This window comes from Chelonia mydas, chromosome 23, assembly GCF_015237465.2.
Source record: "Chelonia mydas isolate rCheMyd1 chromosome 23, rCheMyd1.pri.v2, whole genome shotgun sequence".
Classification (NCBI taxonomy): domain Eukaryota; kingdom Metazoa; phylum Chordata; order Testudines; family Cheloniidae; genus Chelonia; species Chelonia mydas.
In genome coordinates, this window is record NC_051263.2 from 4,798,937 (window position 1) to 4,823,245 (window position 24,309).

At 52.2% G+C, this 24,309-nt stretch overlaps 1 protein-coding gene across 6 annotated transcripts; it reads left to right on the forward strand.

Moving 5' to 3' along the window:
• The first annotated feature begins 452 nt into the window (after window positions 1-452).
• AP2S1 (adaptor related protein complex 2 subunit sigma 1) lies at window positions 453-23,874 on the forward strand. Of its 6 annotated transcripts, XR_006287200.1 has the most exons (6): window positions 464-613; window positions 9,532-9,681; window positions 10,521-10,634; window positions 11,273-11,332; window positions 15,754-18,552; window positions 19,203-23,874. XR_006287200.1 is itself a non-coding variant. In XM_037884513.2 (5 exons), exons 1-5 carry the CDS (start codon window positions 611-613, stop codon window positions 12,856-12,858), a joined length of 429 nt encoding a protein of 142 aa, XP_037740441.1. In that variant the 5' UTR covers window positions 453-610; the 3' UTR covers window positions 12,859-13,312. The 6 variants fall into 6 exon arrangements, 5 of the variants coding, with proteins under 5 accessions (XP_037740441.1, XP_027686995.2, XP_037740442.1 ...); XM_037884513.2 differs by lacking the exons at window positions 15,754-18,552; window positions 19,203-23,874 and adding an exon at window positions 12,757-13,312 and having other exon boundaries at window positions 453-613; XM_027831194.3 differs by lacking the exons at window positions 464-613; window positions 15,754-18,552; window positions 19,203-23,874 and adding exons at window positions 8,540-8,761; window positions 12,757-13,312.
• Window positions 23,875-24,309: the final 435 nt, after the last annotated feature.

The window sequence follows — 24,309 nt, forward strand, 5'->3', positions numbered from 1 at the left end:
CATCGCCCCGGGTGGGGGGAACCGGCCCGGGAGCCGCCCCCCACCACCGCCCCGGGTGGGGGGAACCGGCCCGGGAGCCGCCCCCCACCACCGCCCCGGGTGGGGGAAGTGGCCTGGGAACTGCCCCGCTTCAGGGGGGAACCGGGACAGGTCCCCCCCGTGGTGTCCCGAGGGGTGGTGGGGGGACCAGCTCGCTTTCCCCGGGGCTGCGGGGCTCTGGGCCAGGCTCGGGCCTACTCGGCCTCTCCCAGCAGCGAGCTAACGTAGGCAGCTCTCCCGGCCCCGCGTGGATGCTCCCGGCTGGGCCGCCAGGCGACTCCCCGGCTCCAGCAGACCGCTGCCGACCCCGGGCACCGCGGACCCCGGGTTCCCCCTGGCGGAGCCGGCGGGGAACGACACCGCCCCGCCCTGGCGGGAGGAACTACAACCCCCAGCATGCACCGCTGCGGCCGCACGGCCTGCCGGAGGCAGCTCCGCCGGGGCGGCCGGGACTACGGCTCCCAGCAGGCCGCGCGACGGGACGGCGCCGGATATCCGGTGGGAAGAGAAGGAGTGAGGAAGCGGAGGGGAAAGAAGAAGGTCTGGGGGGCCTGGCTAGGACGGGACCATCATGGTAAGGGGGGTACCACTGTGGGGCTCTATGGAGGGATGTGGGTCTGGCTCCTTTGCCCGGGGGGATGGGTCCTCATCCCGAGGGGGAGGGATGTGGGTCTCCTTGGTGGGAGGGGCACCATTGGGAGACTCTAAGGGGGGATGTGGGTCTGGCTCCCTAACTCTGTGGGAGGGGCACCATTGGAAGACCTTCTGGGGGGCATATGGGCCTGGCTCCCTATTCAGGGTGGGGCACCATTGGGTGGGATGTGGGTCTCATCCCTGGGAAAAGGGGGAAAATTGGGGGTCTTATAGGGGAGGGATTTGGGTCAGGATCCCCAGCCCCATGGATAATACTTTGTCCTGCCAGGAGTGGAAGGAAGAGGACTAGATGACCTCTTGAGGTCCATTCCAGGCCTATGATTCTGTGATTCTATCCCTCGGGGTTGTAGAGAGGCACCAGTGGTGGTTTCTCTGTAGGGGAAGGATGTGGGGGAGAGGCTCCCTATCCTGGGTGGGGAAAGGGGGTGCACCATTGGGGTATAAGCTCCCCCACCCCTGGGGAAGTAGGGAGCAGCCCCAGTGCCTGAGGAGGGAGGCTCTTGCAGGATAAGATATTTGGTAGGCAGGTAACAGAAGAAGACTGGTGCTGGGGCTGTACTTCTGACAGCGCTCTTACTGCCGCATGGGCTGTGTACAGGGGTTGCTCAGCCGCTGCTGACGTGCAGCCGTCTCTGGTGTGGGATGCAGTAAGCTGTTTGTTCAGGGGTCCCCGCGTCTAGCACCAACTGATTACGGAGATTGTCTTCTGCTTTACGGGGCAAGGGCAGGAGGCTCTGAGTTCTAGTCCCAGTTGTCTTTATGAATTTCCGAGGGGCCATGTGGTTTGGCATTGTGACAAGTGGGGAGATTTTAGATGATCACAGATTTGGGCTGATATTGTCATCCAACCAAGGGGTTCCTGGACCCCTTGAGTGGCCCCATCTGACCTAGTCTGGTTTAATCCAGGTGGCACAGGGGATTCATAATGATATCCAGACGCTTCTGTGCCTAAGCCTGTTGTTCCAAGCTGTCATGGAGCTGAGTGAGCCAAAGCTGTTATCATCTTGATGGGATGGTCGCAAAAAACCCACCAGTTTCAGCCCTGGAGATTGAGGACCGAATTCTGTGTGCGTGCGCATGTGTGTAATTGAATTGCAAAAGTTAGCGATGGAAAAGACCAATTCTCCAGTCCATTTCCTTACAAATGCAGGAGTGTCCCCTTCAGTCTGACTCCTGGGGCCTTGACTAGTAGAGTTTGAAACACCCTAAGACAGTGATACTCAATAGGCCACCTGCAGGCCAAATGTGGCCTACCAAGGCTTCCTGTGTGGCCCATCAGCTCACCTTAAAAAATGTGTCTAATTAAACTCACAAACAGTGATGTGCTGCCTATCATTTGCCTATGACTTCTTTCGTTAGTAACTTACTGGATCTTAAGTTCTCACGACAGCACTGGCTATAATTGCGCTTGGACACTGCCCATGTTTTCATGAGTGATGGAAATGGAGCCAAAAATGAATGTGAGTGAGAGCGAAGGGTGCAAAGTCGACAGTGAAACCCGAGCTGGACAGCAGATTTCCTTTTTATTACGCAAAAAGAAAAGGAGGACTTGTGGCACCTTGGAGACTAACCAATTTATTTGAGCATAAGCATCCGATGAAGTGAGCTGTAGCTCACGAAAGCTTATGCTCAAATAAATTTGTTAGTCTCCAAGGTGCCACAAGTCCTCCTTTTCTTTTTGCGAATACAGACTAACACGGCTGCTACTCTGAAATCTGTCACTTTTTATTACGCTGCCTCATTTAAACGCAAACCCTTTGTGTTTAATGTGCCCCGTCTGTAAGGTCGTCAGCATGAGGCACCACTTTGAATCAAAGCACAGTAACTTCAATAAGGTCCTCGTGGCAATATTGCAAGATGTGACAAAATTTGACATGGTTGTAGCACACTTCAAATATCATTCTCCTAACATCAGCAACTGTATAGGGAAAAGTAATAACTGCTTCTCTTCAGATACTGTTGGTACTAGCTAAAAAGAAAAGCCTTTCCTGGATGCCAGGCTTGCCAAGGAGTGCCATTGGAAATGCTGCAGGAGCTTTTTGCTGGACATAAAAACAAAGATGACCTAGTGAAACGTGTGAAGCCAGTTGCCCTGTCTGATTCCTCCACAGTGTGAAGATTGGAGATAATTTATGAGGATTATTTGTCAGCACTGCCTTCTGGTTTAAAAAAACGCCAGATATATGTTTCTTGCAGTGGAAGAATCAGGCGATTTAAGTGACACTGCCCATCTATTGCTGTTAGATTTTTATGGTGGTGAAATTGTCAGGAAGAATTTTGTGCTTAATACCATTAGAAACCTACACTACAGAAGAGAGCATTTTTTTAAAAAGTAAAAGGCTTTGGGGGGCGGGGGGAAGGTTCAGGTTTGCGGAAAGTAAACTTGCTTGTTACAGACGGAGGTCCCTCCATGGCAGGGAAAGAGAAGGGCTTTGCTTCACGTTTGGCAGTTCTACACCCTTCATTAAATACACTTCAGTGCATTATTCACCAGATTGTCCTTTGCAGTAAATTGTCTGGGGATTTTGGGCTGTGATGAGCTTAGTGAATTACATATGGTCAACTTCTAGCTTACAATATCGTCTGTTTAAAGCTATTTTACAAGATATTTCAGGCGAATATTGCAGCACAGTTGATGTTCGCTGGTTAAGTAGTGGCCGCGTGTTAGAGAGGTTTTGTGCACTTCAAAAAGAAATAATAGAATTTCCTTCAAACCACAAGACCAACAAGGCTTGCGAGTTCTGGAATTTTGAATGATGTCCCCTCTATGTCATAGGTAGCTTTTCTGTGCGATATTACTGGTCACTTGAATTCCCTCCATTTGCAGCTCCCAGGCCATGCAAGCAGTCTTAGGGATTTGTTTGAAAAAGTGTGTGATTCAGAGGAATCTTGAAATCTTTCAGACAAACTTAACAGGAAAGATGTTGCACTTTCCCATATTGCACGTTGTTGCTGCAGATAAAAACGATGCATGAATTCCTAAACCATCTGATGGAAAATTTCAAAATGCGATTTGAGAATTTTAAAATTCCAAAGGATTTGCTTTTGTTTGTGATCCATTTATTGTCTCTGTCGATGGACCTTGCCCTTCTGAAGTAAAGAACATTCTTGATTCAATTGATGAAGATGCCTTACAATTTTTAATTGAAAGTCTCCGGAGCTCAGATGTCTTGAAGGGAAAATTCAGAGAAGTGGGACTTTGTGATTTCTGGATTCAATATGCTGACAATTTCAGAGTAGCCAGAATCTAGCCATCTATCTTTTAACGATCTTTAGATCAACGTACCCCTGCGAATCTGGGTTTTCTAGCGTGAACTTCATAAAAAACCAGCACCACAGTTGTCTGACATGAGCATCTTCACCAGTGCACGCACCTTGCCCTGGCCTCCCACAAACCACGCTTCACAAAGCTTGCCGGAGATCCTCGATGTCACCTCTCCCATTAGAAAAAAGAAAAGGAGGACTTGTGGCACCTTAGGGACTAATAAATTTATTTGAGCATAAGCTTTCCACTGAATGCATCCGATGAAGTGAGCTGAAAGCTTTTTGCGAATACAGACTAACACGGCTGCTACTCTGAAATCTCCCATTAGAGATTGCCACAAACACAGGTAATAATGTTGATTTATAAACTTTGTTAAAAGATAGAAACGCTAATACTTATGGTGCAGTCCAGGTCTTTATTGGCAGCTGAAGTTTCGTTTGCTTGGTTTTGGTTTTTTTTTGTCAGCCTTCTGCACAAATGGCCCGGCCCGCCTCTTGTTATACAATTCTCAAATTGGCCCGTGGGTCGATCTAATGGAGTATCGCTGCCCTAAGCCAAGTGGCTTCCAGCACTTCCCTCGGGGAGGCGATTTCATAGCCTAGCAGATCTTATGGTTGGAAAATGAATCCTGCTGAGAGCTGGCCAAATGCATGTGTGTCGCTCTGCAGCTTGGTGCACAGGGCACTGGCGTCTGCTATGGGTTTGACTCCCTGCTCTGCCTGCTTCAGAGCAGAGGTGTTCATCCCAGGTTGCTCCAAATCAGACCTGGTAGGGAGTTGAACCCATGTCCCAGGGCAGGGCCTGAAGCACCCAGCTATAGCCAGTCTTTCTGACCCAAAAACCTTCATGACAAAAGTTTAATGGAAGCCAATAGGTCTCTGCGAAACGTTTTGGTTTGATGAGATCTTGTTTTGGTGAATTTGTTCTGGCTAGCTCTAACCCTGACACGGAGTCTGCGTGTTCCCTTTCCATTAACCTCCTGGCTAATGCGCCAATTAGTCCCCTGCCCAGCTGCTGCCCATCCTGTACATCCTCGAGGGGGTCACTAGAGTGAATCAGACCCCAGGGCCCTCGGCCTGGCATTTCTCCCCTGCCATAAACTCTCTCAGGATTAGAAACAGTTCAGCCCTCCCATCTGCGGTGGGATCTGAGACGCCCTGTCCTGGAACAATGGCAGGAAGATCTCCCCATTCTGATCTGTTTTCTCGGCTGCCTGGCCCTTTGCTTTGACCCAGACAGGTCCTAACACATGCGGCACAAGCTCAAAACCAAGTCTCTTTGCTACAGAACAAGCCCACTCCAATACTTGCTGGGAAGGTGGGGGCGGAGGGGGGACAGTGTTCCTGTCTGTTTAGAGATCCTCTGTCCGCCCACCCGTCTGAGTGGTTGTGTTGGGCATAATCAAGGATGTTCTGAGCCTAGTATGTGGATGAGGAAAACTGAGTGGGCTCGTGCCAGCCCCCTCACCCTGATGGGAGTGAACTCTGCAAGTAATGTTCAGTCTGGTCCTAAGGCTCCTGAAAGAGATGGTTTTCTCCCTTGTTGCCCTTGGTGTTTGACACAGATAGGGGCCACATGAAGCTCTCACACCCGATGTGATGTGTGGCTATAAAGGGAGGTCCCCTTGGAGTAGCTGCCCGGTCTCTCTGCCCTTGATGTTGCTAGCAATCTGCTCAGCTTGGACCCTGGTGGCCGGTAATTGCCGGGAGGCAGAGGATGTACTAGCACGGCTGCTCTTGGGTTGCGCTGGGGGCAGTGAGGCCATCAGTTGTCTTGGCTGAGGGTGAGAGTGCTGCCTGTCCCCCAGGGAGGGGGACTCAGAGCCTGGGGAGCGATGGAGTTTGCTTGGCGTGGGATCCAAACCCAGGGCTAGTGCCGCTTGCTTGGGGTCAGCGTCTCGGTGCAGAGATAAGGAGCAAGTGGCTGTGTGGTGACGTTGCAGGGCTCCGCAAGTAAAGCAGAGTAGTAGATAAATCCGCATGGTCTGGCTGTGGGGGAGAGCTGGAGTTTGGAAAAACCATACAGCGCTCCCCACTGAGTGAGATCTTCTTCCCTACCCTCAAACACGAAGCTTGGGTGAGTGGGGTGCTGGTGGAACTGGCCAACTCTCTGACCCTCCTGCCTGTCCTTCTCCTTGCTGAGGCCTGAATGTGGGACACAGGTCGAGACGGGAATCCTGGGCTCCATTCTCTCTGCCACTGGTTCACTGACACACCTTGGACACCCCGCTTCCCCTCCCCTTGCTATCTGTGGAATGGGGACAGGGGCTACTTCCCAGCTAGTGACGTGAGGATTAGCTGCAGCGTGTGACGTGGTGTGAGATGTTTGGATGCTGAAGCCCAGCAAAATATAAGGAAAAACAAGCTTAAAATGCAGGGGTGTCTCTGCAGTGCTGCCTGTCTCCTGCATGTGTCTGCCCGCTGTCAATGGACTGGAAATGAGCAAGATCCCCCCGTGAGTTTGTGCGACCAACCGGCTCTGTGCCGGAGCCATGCCAGCTGCTCGTCTGGATTTCCTCTGAGCAAGCCCTTTCTCCTGGCTCAGCAGAATGCAAGACCTTGCGGGCTGCTTGGACGACTCATGCCCTTCCCTGCTTAGCAAGGCCCTGCAGTGTGGTGAGGCAGCTCCTTCTGGGGAGGAGCCATCTGCCGTGACCCCTCCCATACTGCTGCTTATTCATAGATTCCAAGGCCAGCAGGAACTGTTGTGATCATCTAGACCAGAGGTGGGCAAACTACGGCCCGCGGGCCACATCTGGCCCGCGGGACCCTCCTGCCCAGCTCCTGGCCCGGGAGGCTCGCCCCAGCCCCTCCCCCACTGTTTCCCCTCCCGCGCAGCCTCAGCTCACTGTGCCGCCGGCACAATGCTCTGGGCAGGGGGGCTGCAGTGCCCGGCCTGACCCGGTGCTCTGTGCTGCGTGGCATGGCTGTAGCTCCGCCAGCCACCGGTGCTCCAGGCACTGCAGTAAGGGGGCAGGGAGCGGGGGGGTCAGATAGAGGGCAGGGGAGTTCGGGGGGGCGGTGAGGGGGTGTGGATATGGGTCGGGGTGGTCAGAGGGTGGGAAAGAGGGGGGTTGAATGGGGGCAGGGGTCCCAGGAGGGCAGTCAGGAAGGAGAGGAGGGGTTGGATGGGGTGGCGGGGGACAGTCAGGGGTTCCGGGGGCACTCAGGGGACAGGGAGAAGGGGAGGATGGATGGGGCAGGGGTCCCGGGGGGGCCCGTCGGGGGTGAGAAGCAGGGGGGTTGGATAGGGGTCAGGGGCCAGGCCACGCCTGGCTGTTTGGGGAGGCACAGCCTCCACTAACCGGCCCTCCACACAATTTTGGAAACCCGATGTGGCCCTCAGGCCAAAAAGTTTGCCCGCCCCTGATCTAGACTGACTCCGTGGATAACCCAAGCCAGAGAACTGCCCCAAAACAGTCCCCAGAGCAGATCTTTTAGATAGACGTCCAGTCCTTGATTTAAACATGGTCAGTGCTGGAGAATCCACCATGACCCTTGGTGAGTTTGTCTCCGTGGTTAATTACTCTCCCTGTTAAAAATTGATCCCTTATTTCCAGTCTGAATTTGTCCAGCTTCCACTTTCAGCCGTTGGATTGTGTTAGACCTTCCTCTGCTAGACTGAAGAGCCCATTATTAAATGTTCGCCATGTAGATACTGATAGAGTGGGATTAAGTCATCCCTTAACCTTGTCTTTGTTAAAATAAATAAATTGAGCTCCTTGAATCTATCATTCTCATGGCTGTTCTCTGACCCCTCTCCAATTTATCCACATCCTTCTTGAATTGTGGGCACCAGAACTGGACAGAGGATTCCAGTAGCAGTCATACCAGGGCTAAATACAGAGATAAAATCACATCTCTGCTCCTACTCAAGAGTCCCCTGTTGATGCATCCCAGGATTGCATTAGCTCTTGGCCACAGCGTCTTTTGGAGCCTGTGTTCAGCTGATCATCCACCACCACCCCTGAGTCTCTGTGAGTTGCTTGCTTTCCGGGATACAGTACCCGGTGCTGACACCCCAGAGGAGCTGTGCAAGCAGTGATCTCTCTGGCTGTTACGTGGGGCCTCGCTGTTATGGTGGGGTTCCTGGTGATGGGAAGGAGCCCTCAGAAAGGGAAGGAGGATCCACACAGGCCCGGCTTATGGCTGTGACATGAGACACAGGCTGGTGGGCAGAAGTGGAGGAAGGAGGCTGGGACCAGCAGGGCAATGGACAGAGAAGTCGCAAACTATGCGTGTGGCTTCTCCTGCTCTGGGGCATCCCTGCGTCAACAACCCCCCTTGTTATCTGTTTCCCACACAGCCCAGCAGAACGGGTGGGGTGGGAGGAGGCGCAAGACATGTTGTCTTTTGTGCACAGCCACGGGATGCCAGCGGGTGAAAGGGAGGGACAGGATCTTGTCAGAGGGAGCAGCTGACAAAGGGCCCCCGAAGTGGGGCAGGTTGGGAGAGACGCCTGCTGAAGACGCCATGTTCGAAGGCAGTTCTGCATCTCTTTCCTCTGGGAGAAACCTTGGTGAGGGTGAGATCTGCCCTGTCCTGTCCCCCACTGCCTGATTCTTGCTGTTGCTGTCCCTAGGAAGAGCTTCCAGGAGGCCAATGAACTACATGGGCCAGACAATGAGAACCAAGCTCCAGGGATCTTAGACCCTTGCCAGGGCAGTCTGCCTGGGGGAGCCGGTGCCCTTTTGGAGAGTGCCATGAAGGAGGTCTATGGGGGACACAGAATGACATGGGAAGAGCAGCTGGGACTTAGAGCAGCTCCCATGTCACTGATGGAGAATAACCTCACATGGGACTGGTAAAGTGACCTCTGCTTCTACCCCATACTGTGCCGACTGCTTGCTAAGGCACAGCTGTGCCTGCAGAGGGCACGGGCCACACTGGGATGTTAGCGTACTTGGACAGACCCTCCTTCCAGGGTATGCTGCACCCACAGAGAGGCAACGGCTCCACCTCCATAAAGAAGTAGCCCCCAGACTCTACCCCGCAGCTGTTGCTGCTTAGCAATCATGTTTATTACATGCCTAAAGACCAACCAAGATGGGGCCTCGTCGTGCAAGGTGCTGTACAAATGGTAGTGGACCGTCCTTGCCCCAAAGAGCTGGCAATCGAATAGACCAGACAGAGCCGAGGTGGGGTGAGGGGTCGAGCGTGAACAAAGCGATGGCAGTGACAGGCATGTCCGTGCTGTGACTTTATTTTTGGGTGGGATTAGTTAGGGAGGGGATCAGAGAAATGGAAAGAGGAGGGGGAAAATGCAGGGGAGAACAGGGTGAGTGGGGCTGAGGGAGGGAGGGGGATGGAGCAAACAGCCAGTGAGCACAGGGCAGAGGAAGTCTAGATAGTTACAGAATTTTCTGCAGTTCAGAGTAAAGGTCCCTACATTGGTGGCTCCAGCTTCGAACAGCTGGGCTCTCTGCCAGCAGACATGAGGGGGAGGAGAGGCACCACCCTCCCAGGAGCCTGCGAGCCGCCCCGTATTTGAGCAGCAGCATCCCGGGGGATGGTGGTGCTAGTGGTGGGGAGGGTTGGGTGGGATGCCCGTAACCCCGCCTGCTCTCTCTGCAGATTCGCTTCATCCTCATCCAGAACCGGGCTGGCAAGACGCGCCTGGCCAAGTGGTACATGCAGTTCGATGACGACGAGAAGCAGAAGCTCATCGAGGAGGTGCACGCCGTGGTCACGGTGCGAGACGCGAAGCACACCAACTTCGTGGAGGTAAGGCGCCCCTGGCATGCCAAATGGGCAGCCAACCGACGCCCCAGCATACACTGCAGGCCTCTGAGGCTGTGGCAGGTGTAATCTCGCCCTCTCTGGTACAACCCTTCAATTTATACCAACCCTGATCTTGGAGATCTCCATGCCCGAGCCCTCCAGCTGCTGGGTCCTGCTGTGGCTGCAGCCTGTGGGTGGCTCTCGAGGCAGCTCCGAATACAGCATGCTCATTACCCAGTCTAGGGGCGGTGGATCACCGCAGCTAAGAACCAGCCACCAGCTGCTCAGCCCCGATCCCCTTGAGCGGAGAGCCAGCTAGTCTGTTTGAGGCAAGCCCAGCCAGTTGCGTAGGGATTCACAATTCTCCTGGTATCTCTCCTCCAGCCACAAGCCATTAATGCCTCATCTCGTTGGAGTCGCTCCAATCAGCCTGGGGGCAGCAGGCCGACACTGAGCTGCTGTGATGCGATGACTGGACTGGGACTCGGGGGGTGGGTGGGGACAGACTTGGGTTCTATTCCTGGCTGTGTCCTGGCCTGCTGGGTGACCTTGAGCAAATCGCTGCCTCGCTCTGTGCCTCAGTTTCCCCATCTGTAAAATGGGGCTAATGATTCTGCCCCTCCTTCATAAAGCACTTTGAGGTCTCGGGGTGGAAAGCACTAGACTAGAGCTAGGGATTATTCTATAGACTCGGCTATCACCGGTGATACGGGTGACCCCTTGGGCCATGCTGTCTCTGACTGGCTGCTCTATGCTCCAGAAAGGGGCTAGCTGGGGGGTGGGGGGTTGTCTGACCCAGGGGCAGCACAGACGTCAGCTGGTCCTCTTCCTCTCTCTCCCAGTTCCGGAATTTTAAGATCATCTACCGCCGCTACGCGGGGCTGTACTTCTGCATCTGCGTGGATGTGAACGACAACAACCTGGCCTACCTGGAGGCCATCCACAACTTCGTGGAGGTGAGCACTGCCCGCGGCCTCTGCCCTTCCCTTAGTTTGAGCCGTCTCGTGGCCTGGTCCTTTGTGCCAGCTCCTCAGAGGGACGGCAGCCCTAAAAGGACCGTGAGCTGCTTTCAACAGCCCCTCTCTGTGCTGGCAGGACAGTCAGCAGTTTCTGCCCCTCTGATCTCGGCTGTGATGGGACATAAAGACGGTGCCTCATCCTTCAGGTAGACTGGGGGCTGTGCCTGTGTTCAAGGGGGTCAGGGTTGCAGATTCCACTGGCTGCAAGGGATGTCCTTTGGTGACCCTTTTCTGAGGCAGAGGCATATCCCGCCCAGGCAATGGTCTCAACCATTGTAGCGGCTGGAAGCTGAAACTAGAGGTAAGGTTGATACATTGGAACAGCTGATCCAGAGACAAGGGTAGATTTTTTCCATCCCTTGGAGTCTTAAATCCAGGCTGGCTGTGTCTTTCTAAACGACCCGTTCTGGCTCAGGCAGGGATCCTGTGTGGGATTCTGTGGGCTGTGCTAATCAGGAGATCAGACTGGACAATTACAATGGTCCCTTGTGGCTTTAGCATCTCTGACTGAAAAGTGGCATGGCTCCTTCCTTCTCCCAGTCTCTGAAATCCAGCTCTCCTTTCTCTTGGCCCAGGTTTTGAATGAATATTTCCACAACGTCTGTGAACTCGACCTGGTCTTCAACTTCTACAAGGTGAGCCCAGCGGAGAGGGGAGCGCGGGGCCCGTCACTGTGCAGTTCCATGCAGCTGCTGCATAACATGGTCTCGTGTCAGACGTACCTACAGGCTGGGGGACCCTATCGTGGGAAGCAGTGACTCTGAAAAAGATTTGGGGGATGGGGGTGGATAAGCAGCTGAACATGAGCTCCCACTGCAATGCTGTGGCCAAAAAGGCCAATGCGATCCTTGGATGCATCAACAGAGGAATCTCAAGTAGGAGTGGAGACAATCATGTTTCTATGAGAAATTATTCTCCTCCTAACTAAATTGGTTAGTCTCTAAGGTGCCACAAGTACTCCTATTCTCCTTCTGTATTTGGCCCTGGTGCAACCGCTGCTGGAATCCTGTGTCCGGTTCTGGTGCCCACAGTCCAAGAAGGATGTTGATAAATTGGAGGGGGTCTGAGAAGAGCCACGAGAATGATTAAAGGATTAGAAAATATGCTTTATTGTGATGGATTCCAGGAGCTAAATCTATTTAGCTTAAGAAAGCGACTGTTAGGCAGGGACTTGATCCCAGTCTGTCAGTACCTGCGTAGGGAACAAATATTGAATAACTGGCTCTTCAGCCTAGCAGAGGAAGTCTCTAACGTGATCCAATAGCTGGAAGCTGAAGCCGGACAAATTCAGACTGAAAATTAGGAGTCATTTTTCAACAGTGAGAGTCATTAACCACTGGGACATTTGACCAGGGGTCATGGTGGATTCTCCATCGCTGACAATTTTGGAATCAAGACTGGATGTTTTTCTAAGATCTGCTCTAGGAGTTGTTTTGGGGCCGTTCTCTGGCCTGTGCTACACAGGAGATCAGACGAGATGATCCCAATGGCCCCTTCTGGCTGTGGAATCTATGAATCATTGCTGCGCTGAGCGTGCTTGGCCTCCCCATCTCCTGGGTGGGGAGGAGGAAGGATTAAACATTCAAAATATAACGTGTTAAATTGGCAGCTCTTGTCCCTGATGACCCTTCCAGCTTCTGCAGGGCAGATCCCATGCAACTCTGTGGCATTCCGGTACATAAATCCCCACTGCGGGTTGCGGGATTTTAGAGGGCTGGAATGTAGCAGGGAGAGGTTAAGCATGCTGGTCTCTATTTGATGGCTATGGACCCACTTGCCAAGCCTCAGTACCGTGAGGGTCCCACTGTGCCAGGGTCACTCTGCTGCTCTGGGGGAGGACACAGGTGCCAGTCTTTTTACCCTCCCATGGCACTTGGGATGCAGAAAATGGCAGAGGAAACAGCGTTGTCCTTGGAAATGCTTTTCGGTGCCACTTGATGGACGAACCCAGGTGCTGCATACCGGGCTACGGGTATGCTGCAGAGTTCCCCAGAGGGAGAGGCAGTGCTGAGGCTGTTCTCAGTGCGCCTCGTTCACAGGTGGTCTGTTTTTGTGGCAGGTTTACACCGTGGTGGACGAGATGTTCCTAGCCGGCGAGATCCGTGAGACAAGCCAAACGAAAGTCCTGAAACAGCTGCTTATGCTGCAGTCCTTGGAATGAGAGAACTGGATCGAATCGGCCCCATACCCCACCCTGCCTCTGGTCTCCTCCTTGCACCTAGTCCCTGAATCAGTGACTGTCTCAGAGCAAATTTAGCCACTCTCCACTGTGAGGAAGGGACGCCCCCTCAAATGGATCGGAACCACAAGTCGAAAATTTCAGTCCCACCTCCCCACACTCGAATGCGGCAGCTGAGATCCCGTGTGGGTGGGTCTAACGGGAGAGAGCAACTGTATAAAAAAAATCCTTTTAGGGCCCTGACACAACCATCCCCGAACCTCTGTGTTTTCCCTCCATATAACCAGCGTGCACTGTCGTCGTCCCCCCGTTCGTGTCAGTATGTGTGCCGAGTCTGCACTAGAAGTGGGACCACAACTGTGTGTTACCCATTGGTGAGTGGCAGCCAGACCGCGTGGCCAGGGCTGTATTGAAATAAACTGTCTGTGAAACGCTCCTTTCTCCGTGGTGGTCTCTGAAGAGCCCTGCAGAAGGAGGCGGGAGGGAATGGGGATGGGGTTCTTGGCGGTAGATTTGACATAAGGCTCTGAGGTGCATGCAGGAAACTCCTGTTGGGTGTTGCTGTCTGGCATTGGGAGCAGGTCATGGTCTCAGTGGCCTCTGGTATTCCCCACTTTCAGAGCCTCTGCCGGTTCGACAGCACAGACTGTCACCAGAGCTGGTGGGGAACGATGTACAGAGGGGAGAGGGTAGGTTTTTCCCCCAAATTTTGCCTGGACAATCTTGGCAAGAAAAACAGGACTATGTGTTTTCAGCCAAATGATTTCAATTCTGAAATGCTGCTGTGGTGCATCGTGGGAGTTCAGGCACCTTATGCTCCCATTCTCCCCATAGGCTGGACTGCCACTCTCATGATGCACCAGAGTTTTCCCTTTTGAAGGGAGGCAGTGCATCATGGAAGATGTAGTCTGGCTGGGGAGCCCAGCCTGTAGAGGAGAACAGGAGCCATGCTGCACAGTTGCCATTTCAGGACAAGTATTTTGGCTGTAATACTTAATATTTTGAGCTAAGTGGGTCTGGTCAGGAGCTGCTGTGTGACCTTCAGATGCTGCAGGGAGTTCACCATACACCCGGGGCTGTTGCTCTAATTGGCTTTCTCCAGAGCTTGGACTATCTACTGCTGAGGAATTTACCCTGGTGTCTCATGAAAGAGGCCACTAGGGCCAATCTCCGGAGCAGTCGTCCCCTGTTAGGGCTTTTCCCTCATGTTGTTTTCCTGGAGAATGCAGGCTCTCTTGGGGCAGCCCGGAATGCAGGGAAAGGTCCTTTCTCCCTGGGGTGAGGCCCGATTCTTTTTAAGGAAGGTCTGTCCTCTCACCGTGCATGAATGTTGCACTGAACCACTGCTCCCATCTCAGCTGGAGCCATGTTGGGCTAATAGATGCACTGGTTCATCAGGCCCAGAATCCTGGATGAGATTTGTAGATCCCTCTAGGTAGCAGTCTGGTATCCTTGCTCCTTGTGCATCATGGTAATGGCTCAGAGATGGTGCCTACCCTGAATAATAAAACCTAGCTCTTACCACCCATAGCTTTCAAACGAGGACAGTATCACCATCCGCCATTTTACACATGGGGAAACTGAGGCACAGAGTAGGACTTGGCCTTAGGCCAGCAGCAGAGCTAGGAATAGAACCAAGCGCTCTTGTGTCCCAGTCTGGTGCTCTATCCACTAGGCATCACTGCCTCTCCCTAATTGCTGTGGTAGTACCCTGCCTGCAGCAACAGCCCCTGGGTGTGTTTCTAGTGGGGTCCCGCGGGGGCTGGTTCTTGGCCCTGCGCTATTTAGCATTTTTATTAATGACCTGGAAGAAAACATAAAATCATCCCTGATAAAGTTTGCAAATGACCCAAAAATTGGGGGAGTGGTAAACAATGAAGATGACAAGTCACTGATACAGAGCGATCTGGATCGCTTGGTAAGCTGGGTGCAAGCAAATGATATGTGTTTAATATCATATGACTAAATGTCAATATAGATATCTAGGAAGAACAAATGTGGGCTGTACGTACAGGAGGAGAGACTCTGAAAAAGGTCATCAACTGACCATGAGCTCCCAGCACGATGCTGTGGCTAAAAAGGCTAATGCGATCCAGGGATGTATAAACGGGAATTTTGAGTAGGAGCAAAGATTTTAGTTTCCTTCTGGATTTGGCCCTGGTGTGACCGCTGCTGGGATCCTGTGTCCAGTTCTGGTGCTCGTAGTTTAAGAAGGATGTTGATTAAATTGGAGAGGATGCAGAGAAGAGCCATGAGAATGATTAAAGGATTAGAAAACCTGCCTTAAAGTGATAAATAGATTGAGCTCCTGGAGTCTATCTTAACAAAGAGAAGGTCAAGGGGTGACTTGATCCCAGCCTATCAGTGCCAACACAGGGAACAAATATTTGATAATGGACTCTTCAGTCTGGCAGAGGAAGGTCTAGCATGATCCAATGGCTAGAAGTTGAAGCTAGACACATTCAGTTTTGGAAATGAGGTGTACATTTTTAACAGGGAGACTAATTAACCATTGGAACAATTTACCCAGGGTCGTGGTGGAGTCTCCATCATTGGCCATTGTAAAACCAAGCTTGGATGTTTTTTCTAAAAGATTTGCTTTAGATCAATCAGGGCAGTCCTATGGCCTGTGTTGTCCATGGGGTCAGGCCAGATGGTCACAATGGTCGCTTGGAATCTAGAACTTGATCTGGGATGCTTCAAAGGAAAGGGAAGGCCCAGAGGAAGTTAATGCCATGCTTGAGGACAGAGAGGAGCAATTAATCCCTGTGCTATGAGCATTTAAAGACATCTCTCATCTTCACATGCAAAATTAGATCAGAAAATGCCCTGGACCCCCAGGCAGCGAATTCCACAAGCTTATTCCTTCTCAGACAGGTGACTGCCCTCTACTATGACCATGCATCCGCTTGTTCTTATGTTTACATGTAGCCTGCGATGCAGCACTGGACCGAGCCTAAAACACCGCTGCGCCGGAGAGATGCGGGCTGGTCCATGTTTGGTCTCTGTGCTTACTAGTGCTGCCAGCTAGACCTAAATCTTCAGCCACCAGAGGGAGCCCTTACTGTGTATTCTAACCATGTGTAAAAGCGTTGCTTTATTCTCCCCTTGGATCATGGCTGCTATCCGTGGTTGCTGCGATGAAACGAAGAGGGGGAAAGCTCCGGATGATCATCAAGCAAAGCAGCCTGAGCATAAAATGGATTATTTACTTTATTATTAGTCACACTGAGTGTCCTGAGAGCAGGACCCTTTAAGGCTGTGCAGTGTCCCAAGACCTGAGAGTCCTAAGATCAGGGCCCCGTGGCACCGAGCGCTGCCCAGACACACAGTGACTGAGATCAGGGCCCCATCATGTCGGGCGCTGCCCAGACGCACAGTGACCGAGATCAGGGTCCTGTCACACCACGCGCTGCCCAGACACAGTGTGACCAAGATCAGGGCCCTGTCATGCTGGGCGCTGCACAGACACACAGTGACCGAGATCAGGGCCCTGTTGTGCCAGGCAGCTGCCCAGACACACAGTAGGAGACAGTCCCCATCCCAAAGAGCTGACAGTCTAAACAGACAATAGGTGGGAGGAGATATTGAGGCACAGAGAAGAAGGGGCTTGCCCAAGGTCATTGGCAGAGCTGGGAACAGAACCCAGGTGGTGCCTGGCATCCAGTGTCCCAGCAATTGCCTCATCAACAGAAGGGCTGCGAGCCCCTTTGCTTGGTCCGTGTAAAACTAGCTTACGCAGTACAATGGAGAACAATCGTGCACTGGCCTCCACCGAAGGATGACATGGCGCTTAATCAGCCCCCTTATGTGCAAACCCCATTCACAGCAATCCTGTTGGCTCTGTCTCTCCTCTTTTTCCTGAGCCCCCTGCCTCCTCTGCCCAGCAAATGAACCCCATCTTCCCTTTTCCCTTCATCTCTCCTCTCATGCCTGGTGCTCCCTCCAGCTCCCACGGTGCCAGCCCCCCTGAAAGCTCTCATGTTTCCCCGAGCGCACATCTGCTGCCCTCCCAGCCCAGTTGAATTCGTTCCTATGCCGAGCACCTGTGGGCGAGGACCATCGCGTCTCCTCGCTCTGGCCCAGACTGGTTTGATCTTGCGTTCTGATGATTCCCTGGCTGCTTTGCTGCATGCCCACCGGCGGAAGATCCTTCCTGTCTCAGGTTCTCCCCATGGGCTAAGAGCGCTTTAGGGTCTCTGGAGGTCACAGAGCCGTGGAAACAGGTATCATATCTGTTCTCCTTTTAGTTTAGAGCCTGCTAGAGAATCCCCCAGCCCAAAAGTGTCCCAGAAGAGAAACAGGCCTTACTAGGGGCATGCCGCATGTCTACACTGCAAACTTAAGTCAAGTCCACATACAGCCACCTCAGTAACTGCTGCAGTTTTTTATGTCCACACTACCCTTCTTCTGTCAGTGGTGCGCATCCTCACCAGGAGCGCTTGCACTGACTTAAGAGGGGCAATGTGCGGGGTTGAGAACCTGGGCTCTCAGCTCCCCACTTCGAGCTTGGCTGCCACCCAGGCTCTCAGCTGCCCGCTCCCAGCAGAGCTAACCAGCTGGAGTCTGTCTCCCATGGGGAGCAGGGAGCTGAGAGCTGAGGCGGTAGCCAGGCTCACAGCTGGAGCCCTCCACCCGCCCCAGGGTGACCACACCAGCTGTGAGCCTGGGGCAGGGTTCACAGCAGGGAGCCTACCAGCCCTTCATGTCAATTTCATGGCTCCAGCTGCTAGCCCAGAGCTGCAGAGCCTAGCTGTGAAATTGATGAGAGTGACAGCCAACAGCCCATGTAAGTAACGCAGTGTCTACACAGACATTGCATCGCCCTAACTACGCTGGCAAAACCCCTACGCCTCTGGCGGAGGTGGAGTTATGTCGTCGGTGTAGTCGGGCACTTACATCGGGGGGAGCAAGGCTGTAGTGTAGACGCTGACATAATAAGGTCAATGTAAGCTGCCTTATGTTGCCCTAATGCTGTACTGCAGACCAGGCCTAGAAATAAGCCTTTCAAGGAAACAGCCCTGGCCAACAGGATGTGGAGAGTATGAGCCAGCGGGCCCCATGTGGGCTGTGATGCACAGGCGTGCTGGATTACCTGCTGTGTTCACAGAGCATGCTGGCTCTGAGGAGGAGGAATGCCTTAAGCAAACATTGCTCTCAACTGGACAGGTTTTGGCCCTAAGGTGGGGTTTTTTAACAGCAAGATAACAAACACACCATAGTTATCTCACTGTAAATTCCTCTACAAGGCACAGAATGGAGGAACCATATCCTGCCAAGCAGGGAGTCCAGAAAGGATTAATGGATCATAGTGGACACACAACTGAACGGGAGCACCCAGTGAGATGCTCTTGCAGTAAGGGCTACTGCGATTTTTGGATGTATAAACGGGGGGGAGGTGAGTAGGAGTAGGAAGGGGATTTTCCCTCTGTGTATAGCACTGGGGAGACTGAGGCTGGGATACTGACTCTGGTTGTGGTGTGGTGTCCACATTGTTAAAAGGGCATTGCGAGATTAGAGAGGGCACAGAGATGAGCCACAAAAATGGTCCCGAGCGCTGGAAAATTGCTTTAGAGTGATGGGCGCAAACACCTCAATCTGTTCAGCTTATTGAAAAAGATTTGAGAGGTCGCTTGATTACCCTGTACATTTAACTTTATGGGGAGAAAATACCAGGTGGTAAAGAGAAAAGGAGGACTTGTGGCACCTTAGAGACTAACCAATTTATTTGAGCATAAGCTTTCGTGAGCTACAGCTCACTTCATCGGATGCATACTGTGGAAAGTATAGAAGATCTTCTTATACACACAAAGCATGAAAAAATGGGTGTTTACCACTACAAAAGGTTTTCTCTCCCCCCACCCCACTCTCCTGCTGGTAATAGCTTATCTAAAGTGATCATTCTCCTTACAATGTGTATGATAATCAAGTTGGGCCATTTCCAGCACAAATCCAGGGTTTAACAAGAATGGGGCGGGGGGGGGGGGGGGAACCCTGTTGTTAAACTCTGGATTTGTGCTGGAAATGGCCCAGCTTGATTATCATACACATTGTAAGGAGAATGATCACTTTAGATAAGCTATTACCAACAGGAGAGTGGGTTTGTGTGTGGGGGGGGAGAAAACCTTTTGTAGTGGTAAACACCCATTTTTTCATGCTTTGTGTGTATAAAAAGATCTTCTATACTTTCCACAGTATGCATCCGATGAAGTGAGCTGTAGCTCACGAAAGCTTATGCTCAGATAAATTGGTTAGTCTCTAAGGTGCCACAAGTACTCCTTTTCTTTTTGTGAATACAGACTAACACGGCTGTTACTCTGAAATAGGTGGTAAAGGGCTCTTTAATTCAGCAGAGAAAAAACAAGAACCAGTGGCTGGCAGTTAAAGCCAGACAAATTCCAACTCAGAACAAGGCACAGATTCTGTACAGTGCGGATGACTCAACACTGGAACAAACTGCCCCAGGAAGTGAGGGGTTCCCCATTTGTTGATGTCTCCATATCCAGGGTAGCTGCCTTCCTAGGAGATGCTTTAGGCCAGCACAAGTTATGTGACTCAATCCAGGGGTAAGTGGATGGAATTCTCTGGCCTGTGGTCTACAGGAGATCAGACTAGATGATCTAATGGTCCCTTCTGGCTTCAAACGCTCCCTGAAAACCTGCTTTTTTCATTCTGAGCAGGCAGGTGTTTTGGGTCTCGGCTGCAAATGCTCCTCTCAGCTCCCAGCGTGAGCTCTGTTCAGCCGGAGCGAGAGACCTGGCAGCTTGACAGATGTCACTGCTGCTGATGCAACCTAGCTGGCTGTTTCATACTCACTATGTGGCTACCATCACATCTCGCAGTTCCATTACAGCGGAACCCAGCCCAGCCCCCGGATTTCCACATCCTTGGTGAGGTGATGCAATGTGCGGGTGGAATAACAGCATATGGCTTTGAATGTGTCAGAGGAGGAAACTGAATAGACTCGGTGTGAGTGGGGGGAGGGAGCCTGGGCAACTCCTGGGTTCTCTGCCTGGCTCAGAGGCAGTGTGGTTCAGGGTAGGTCTATGCTGCAATCATAGGGTGTGAGTGCAGCTCAGGTGGGCATACCTGAGCTAGCCTGAATCTAGCTAACTTGGGTCCTGGCAGCACACTTCAGCATAGAGTTCCAGTGAGCTTTTACAGCCCCCACTGCCACAGCTTCCCTGCTCCGGTGCTTGAGCTAGTTCGATTAAAGCTAGTTTGGGTACATCTAACCGAGCCGCAGTCACAGCCGGTGATCGCAGCAGAGACGTACCCTGAATGGAGGAAGCTGGGGGCCAGGGCGTCAGGGCTGATTCTGGCTCTGGGGTGGAGCATAGCTTACAGGGTGTTCAAGCAAAGACACACTGAGCTTCTAGACTCCTGGGTGCTCTGCCACTGTTTTGCTGTGCGGTCTTGACCAAAGTCCAGTCTATACTAGAAAAGTAGGTTGGTTTAACTACATTGATCAGGGTGTGAAAAATTCACACCCCTGAGCAATGTAGTTAAGCCACCTACGTCCCCTGATAGGCAGCGGTAGGTCGACGGAAGAATTATTTGGTCAACCTAGCTCCGGCCTCTCGGGGAGGAGGATGACCGCGCCTGTCCGCATGGGTAGTGTTACACTAAAGTGCCCCAGCCTCCTTTACAGGAAATAGAGTGATCATGTTGTTCGAAGCATCAGCTGCAGCTCGGGAGAATTCCCTTTCTTGTTGGTAAAGAGCTGGATCACACCACAGGCTGAGCGTGACCCATGAATGAGCGAGAGCAACCTGATTCTCCTGTCATATGAAAGGGATCTGACTTCAAACCTCAGCCTATGTGGCACTGACTCCTCGTTGTTTTTGCTGATACAGACTAACACGGCTACCTCTCTGAAACCCGTAGAACGCAGACGCTTGCTATCCGAGCAGACTTCAGTGTGAGTTTATGAACAGCCTTTACATGGCGCAGCACTTTCATATTAAGATCAAGGCTTTTAGATTTCTGGATCTTTGAATCTTTGTGAGACTGAATGATCGATCACATCAAGACGTATCCTTTTGTTTCTTGTTTCATGAAAGTAAAGTTAAAAGAGGCTTCTGCCTGAGATGGTGTTTTTCAGCAAGCACATGCACTTCCAAATGCAAGCACAGCCGCCCCCACCCCCAGCATGTCGCTGTCCTAGTTACAGGGCTGCATGTACTTCACACAGGCTCATTACACAGCACAACAGTGAGATGGGCAAACATTTCCAGGACCCTTTCACCGAGGGGGACGCAACTGGCTGAAGGTCACAGAAAGACTTGGTGGTAGATGCAGTATAAACAGGTGCCCCCCCAGGGTGCCCCAAGGTGGCCCCTGTGGTTCCCTGCCTCAGTTTCCACTGAGTTCCCAGAATAATGCAGTCACAGTCAAGACCTTTGAAACAATACTCCCTTTCGCCTAAGGCCTAACGTATTAAATAACATTCTGCTTTCAAAAGGCCCCTTCCCACTCCCCCCTCAAGTTTAAGGTGTCACCGTCCTCCATCTAGGGACTGTACTTCCAGCCCTGGCCTCCAGACTGCCCCCCAGTTCAAGGGCTTCAGAACTCTCCTTGCTGGGGCTGACCCAGCTGAGTTCTTGCTCCCCTCCCCGCCCCCACTAATCAGTCTCTTGATCTTCCCCAGGTGGCTCTACTAACCCCAAACCCCTATCAGCGTGGGCTGGGAGAAGGGGGAGTGTTGTCCCACCCACCCTACAGGCTCTGGTCCCAGGGCCCTTAAAAGAACAAATGGTCTGACATGGCCCTAAACCTTCCCTCTCCCATACTGCTTCCCAAAACCATCTTCTTCTCTCCCAATGACACCTTCAATTGCTTCTCTGGACACATGGGATGGTGGAACTTACCTCCTCTGGCCTTAAATGGCCAGTCCCCCATTGCAAGCAGGAACAAAACCCAGGAGTCCTGGCTCCCAGCTCACTTCACTAGGTCCATAAGACCAGGCCAGTTGTTGCCTGATCTCCCTCCAGTCCCTGAAACACCCTTTGTTGATTTCAAGAGGGGGCATCCTCAGGAATACATTTTCTTCCTGTCCCTTGCAGCTCGAGCCCACACACAACGCACTGGCCTCATGCCATCCCCCGTTTCCTGTCCCAGAGGGTGTAGCCTGGGTGTCCGCGCTCAAGAGTGGGTCCAGCTGATCTCCTGCACCCCCGTCTCCCAAATAGTGACATTTCAAATGTCAGCCAGGGACACAGCAATTGGATTCTCCCTTTGGTGAAATTCCAGGAGGACAGGGGACAGCTGGAGGGTGGTTACTAAAAATGGGAGATGGAATGACAGATTGTATTTCTTCTCAGGTATGTAGTGGGCTGGGAGTTAAAGCAATTCATGGTCAGCTTCTACACCGCCAGAGAGTAATCCCTGGCTCTCGGGCAGCACTTTTCATCAGTAGAAATCTAAGTGCTCTACAAAGGGGGTGGAGCAATATCATTATCCCCATTTTACAGCTGGGGAAACTGAGGCACAGAGCAGGGACGCAACGTTCCCCAAGGTCACCCAGGAGCAGAGCTAGGAACAGAACTCAGGTTTCCGGAGTCCCAGTCCAGTGCTTTATCCACTAGGCCTTACCGCTAGGCCTTACCACTAGGCCTTGCTGTTGAGCAGCTGGGACCAGAGTGGTTAAGAGCACTCGGCTGCCAGTGGCCCGTTTCCTACAGCCCCTTCTGCTGGGTCAGGTAGCTTGCAACCACTGCTGGGAGAGGATGGGCTTGAAGACGAAGGTAACTGGCACTCCTGCACCATTCCCTGCAGCTGGAAATGGCTGTGGCTGGAGCAGATGAGTGCTTCTTCTACAGACATAGCGCTCCTGCACTCCTCAGCTAACGGCTTGATTGGAGGGTCTCTAGGCGGGGTCTGTGGCTCAGCTGCTGTCTGCACAATCCTGCTGCAAGATGAACTATTTTGAGAACCCAGCAGTGGGTTTAACGGTATCTCAGTGGGCCAAGAAGTTAGCCAGTAGTCGGGGCCTTGCCAGGTTGCTTCCATTAAGAGAAGAAATTGATGACGGAGCCAGGTATGTTCTTTGGTGTAATCCTCGTACAAAAGCCAGTCTCCCTCCATGCCGCAGGAACAAACACCGCCAGTTTGATTGCTCACTATTTTCCATGCCTGCATCTCAAGCCAGGCCTGTGCCCAAGAAGCTTTCTCTGATCCCTCTCAGGCTACGCTCATGACTGCGTCTCTCGCTGTCTGCTGGCTCTCTCTTATCACACAGACAGCTTTCCAAAGAATCCTTTAGCCATGAAATCCCCCCTTATTCTCCCTGGGTTAGTTCTTGCTTCTACCTTGCTATGCAGCTCAGTGTCTTGGGCAGTGGCTTCTATTGTTTCTATCCCTGAGTATGTAAAAGGGGCGTAATTGCGTCTCCCATTTAGCCTGAATGAAGGGTGCTTAGCACACCAGGTCTGTGATGTCTGATGGAAAAAGACCTGCTTGGGGGCAGCTACAAACACCTTCCAGCAGATCAATAAGCTGCTGAATGAAAATGGGTGAGGATCACTGTGTTACATGGATGCTAAGGACTGGACTGGACTGGACTGGAGACACCAGCCTAGTCTCAGTATGTCTCTCCTTCCATCAGTCTATGCAGTTTTCACCATGGATGTAACAAGTTGCTCTGCAGCCACACTACAAATGCAAATCAAACTGGGTGTTGGGAAGACACCTGCCCAATATGGCAGCAAATGCCAAAGCTCCAAGCAAAAAGCCTTCTGCTGGGTGACTTTAGCCCTTCACGCCACATTTAAATCTGCTTGCTAGCTGGCCAGCCATGCAAATGAGGCAGCTGCACTGCAAGGCTTTGCATATGGTCACAGACAGGGACGAGAGCAGGTGTGTTAGCGCAGGGGTTCTCAAACTGGGGGCTGGGACCCCTCAGGGGGTCGTGAGATTATTACATGGGGGGTCGCGAGCTGTCAGCCTCCACCCCAAACCCTGCTTTGTATCTCGCATTTATAATGCTGTTAACTATATTAAAAAGTGTTTTTAATTTATAAGGGCGGGGGGTCGCACTCAGAGGCTTTCTATTTGAAAGGGGTCCCCACTACAAAAGTTTGAGAACTGCTGTGTTAGCTCTACCCAAGCCAGACTGGATCAAACACCGATCAGCTCCTTTATCTTAAGGCTACACTTGTGTGCCGTGGAAAGCAGAATCAAGGTGACTGATTTTTCCAGGGTTCGAAACCAAGGCAAACGTAAAACAAAGTGCAAGTCCTGGCTTAAAACCAAAAGCAGCTGAATAAATAGGTGCCAGAAGAGCCTGGAGCCCTGGATTTGTTGGGGAGAACAATCTATAAATCACCTGTGAAGCCAGCTCAGCAGCAATTAGAGAAAGGCTGAGTTGAAAGGACTACGCCCCAACAAGCCAGACCTTGCACCTCTTACTCTGTACAGTGTTTCTTAGGTAAC

Excerpts from the sequence above, each read along its gene's own strand:
- AP2S1 (XM_037884512.2), top strand. The coding sequence starts at position 8,973 with ATGTTTATTACATGCCTAAAGACCAACCAAGATGGGGCCTCGTCGTGC. Across the intron at positions 9,024-9,531 it reads ATGGGGCCTCGTCGTGCAAG|ATTCGCTTCATCCTCATCCA; the intron begins GTGCTGTACAAA and ends CTCTCTCTGCAG. Across the intron at positions 9,682-10,520 it reads AGCACACCAACTTCGTGGAG|TTCCGGAATTTTAAGATCAT; the intron begins GTAAGGCGCCCC and ends TCTCTCTCCCAG.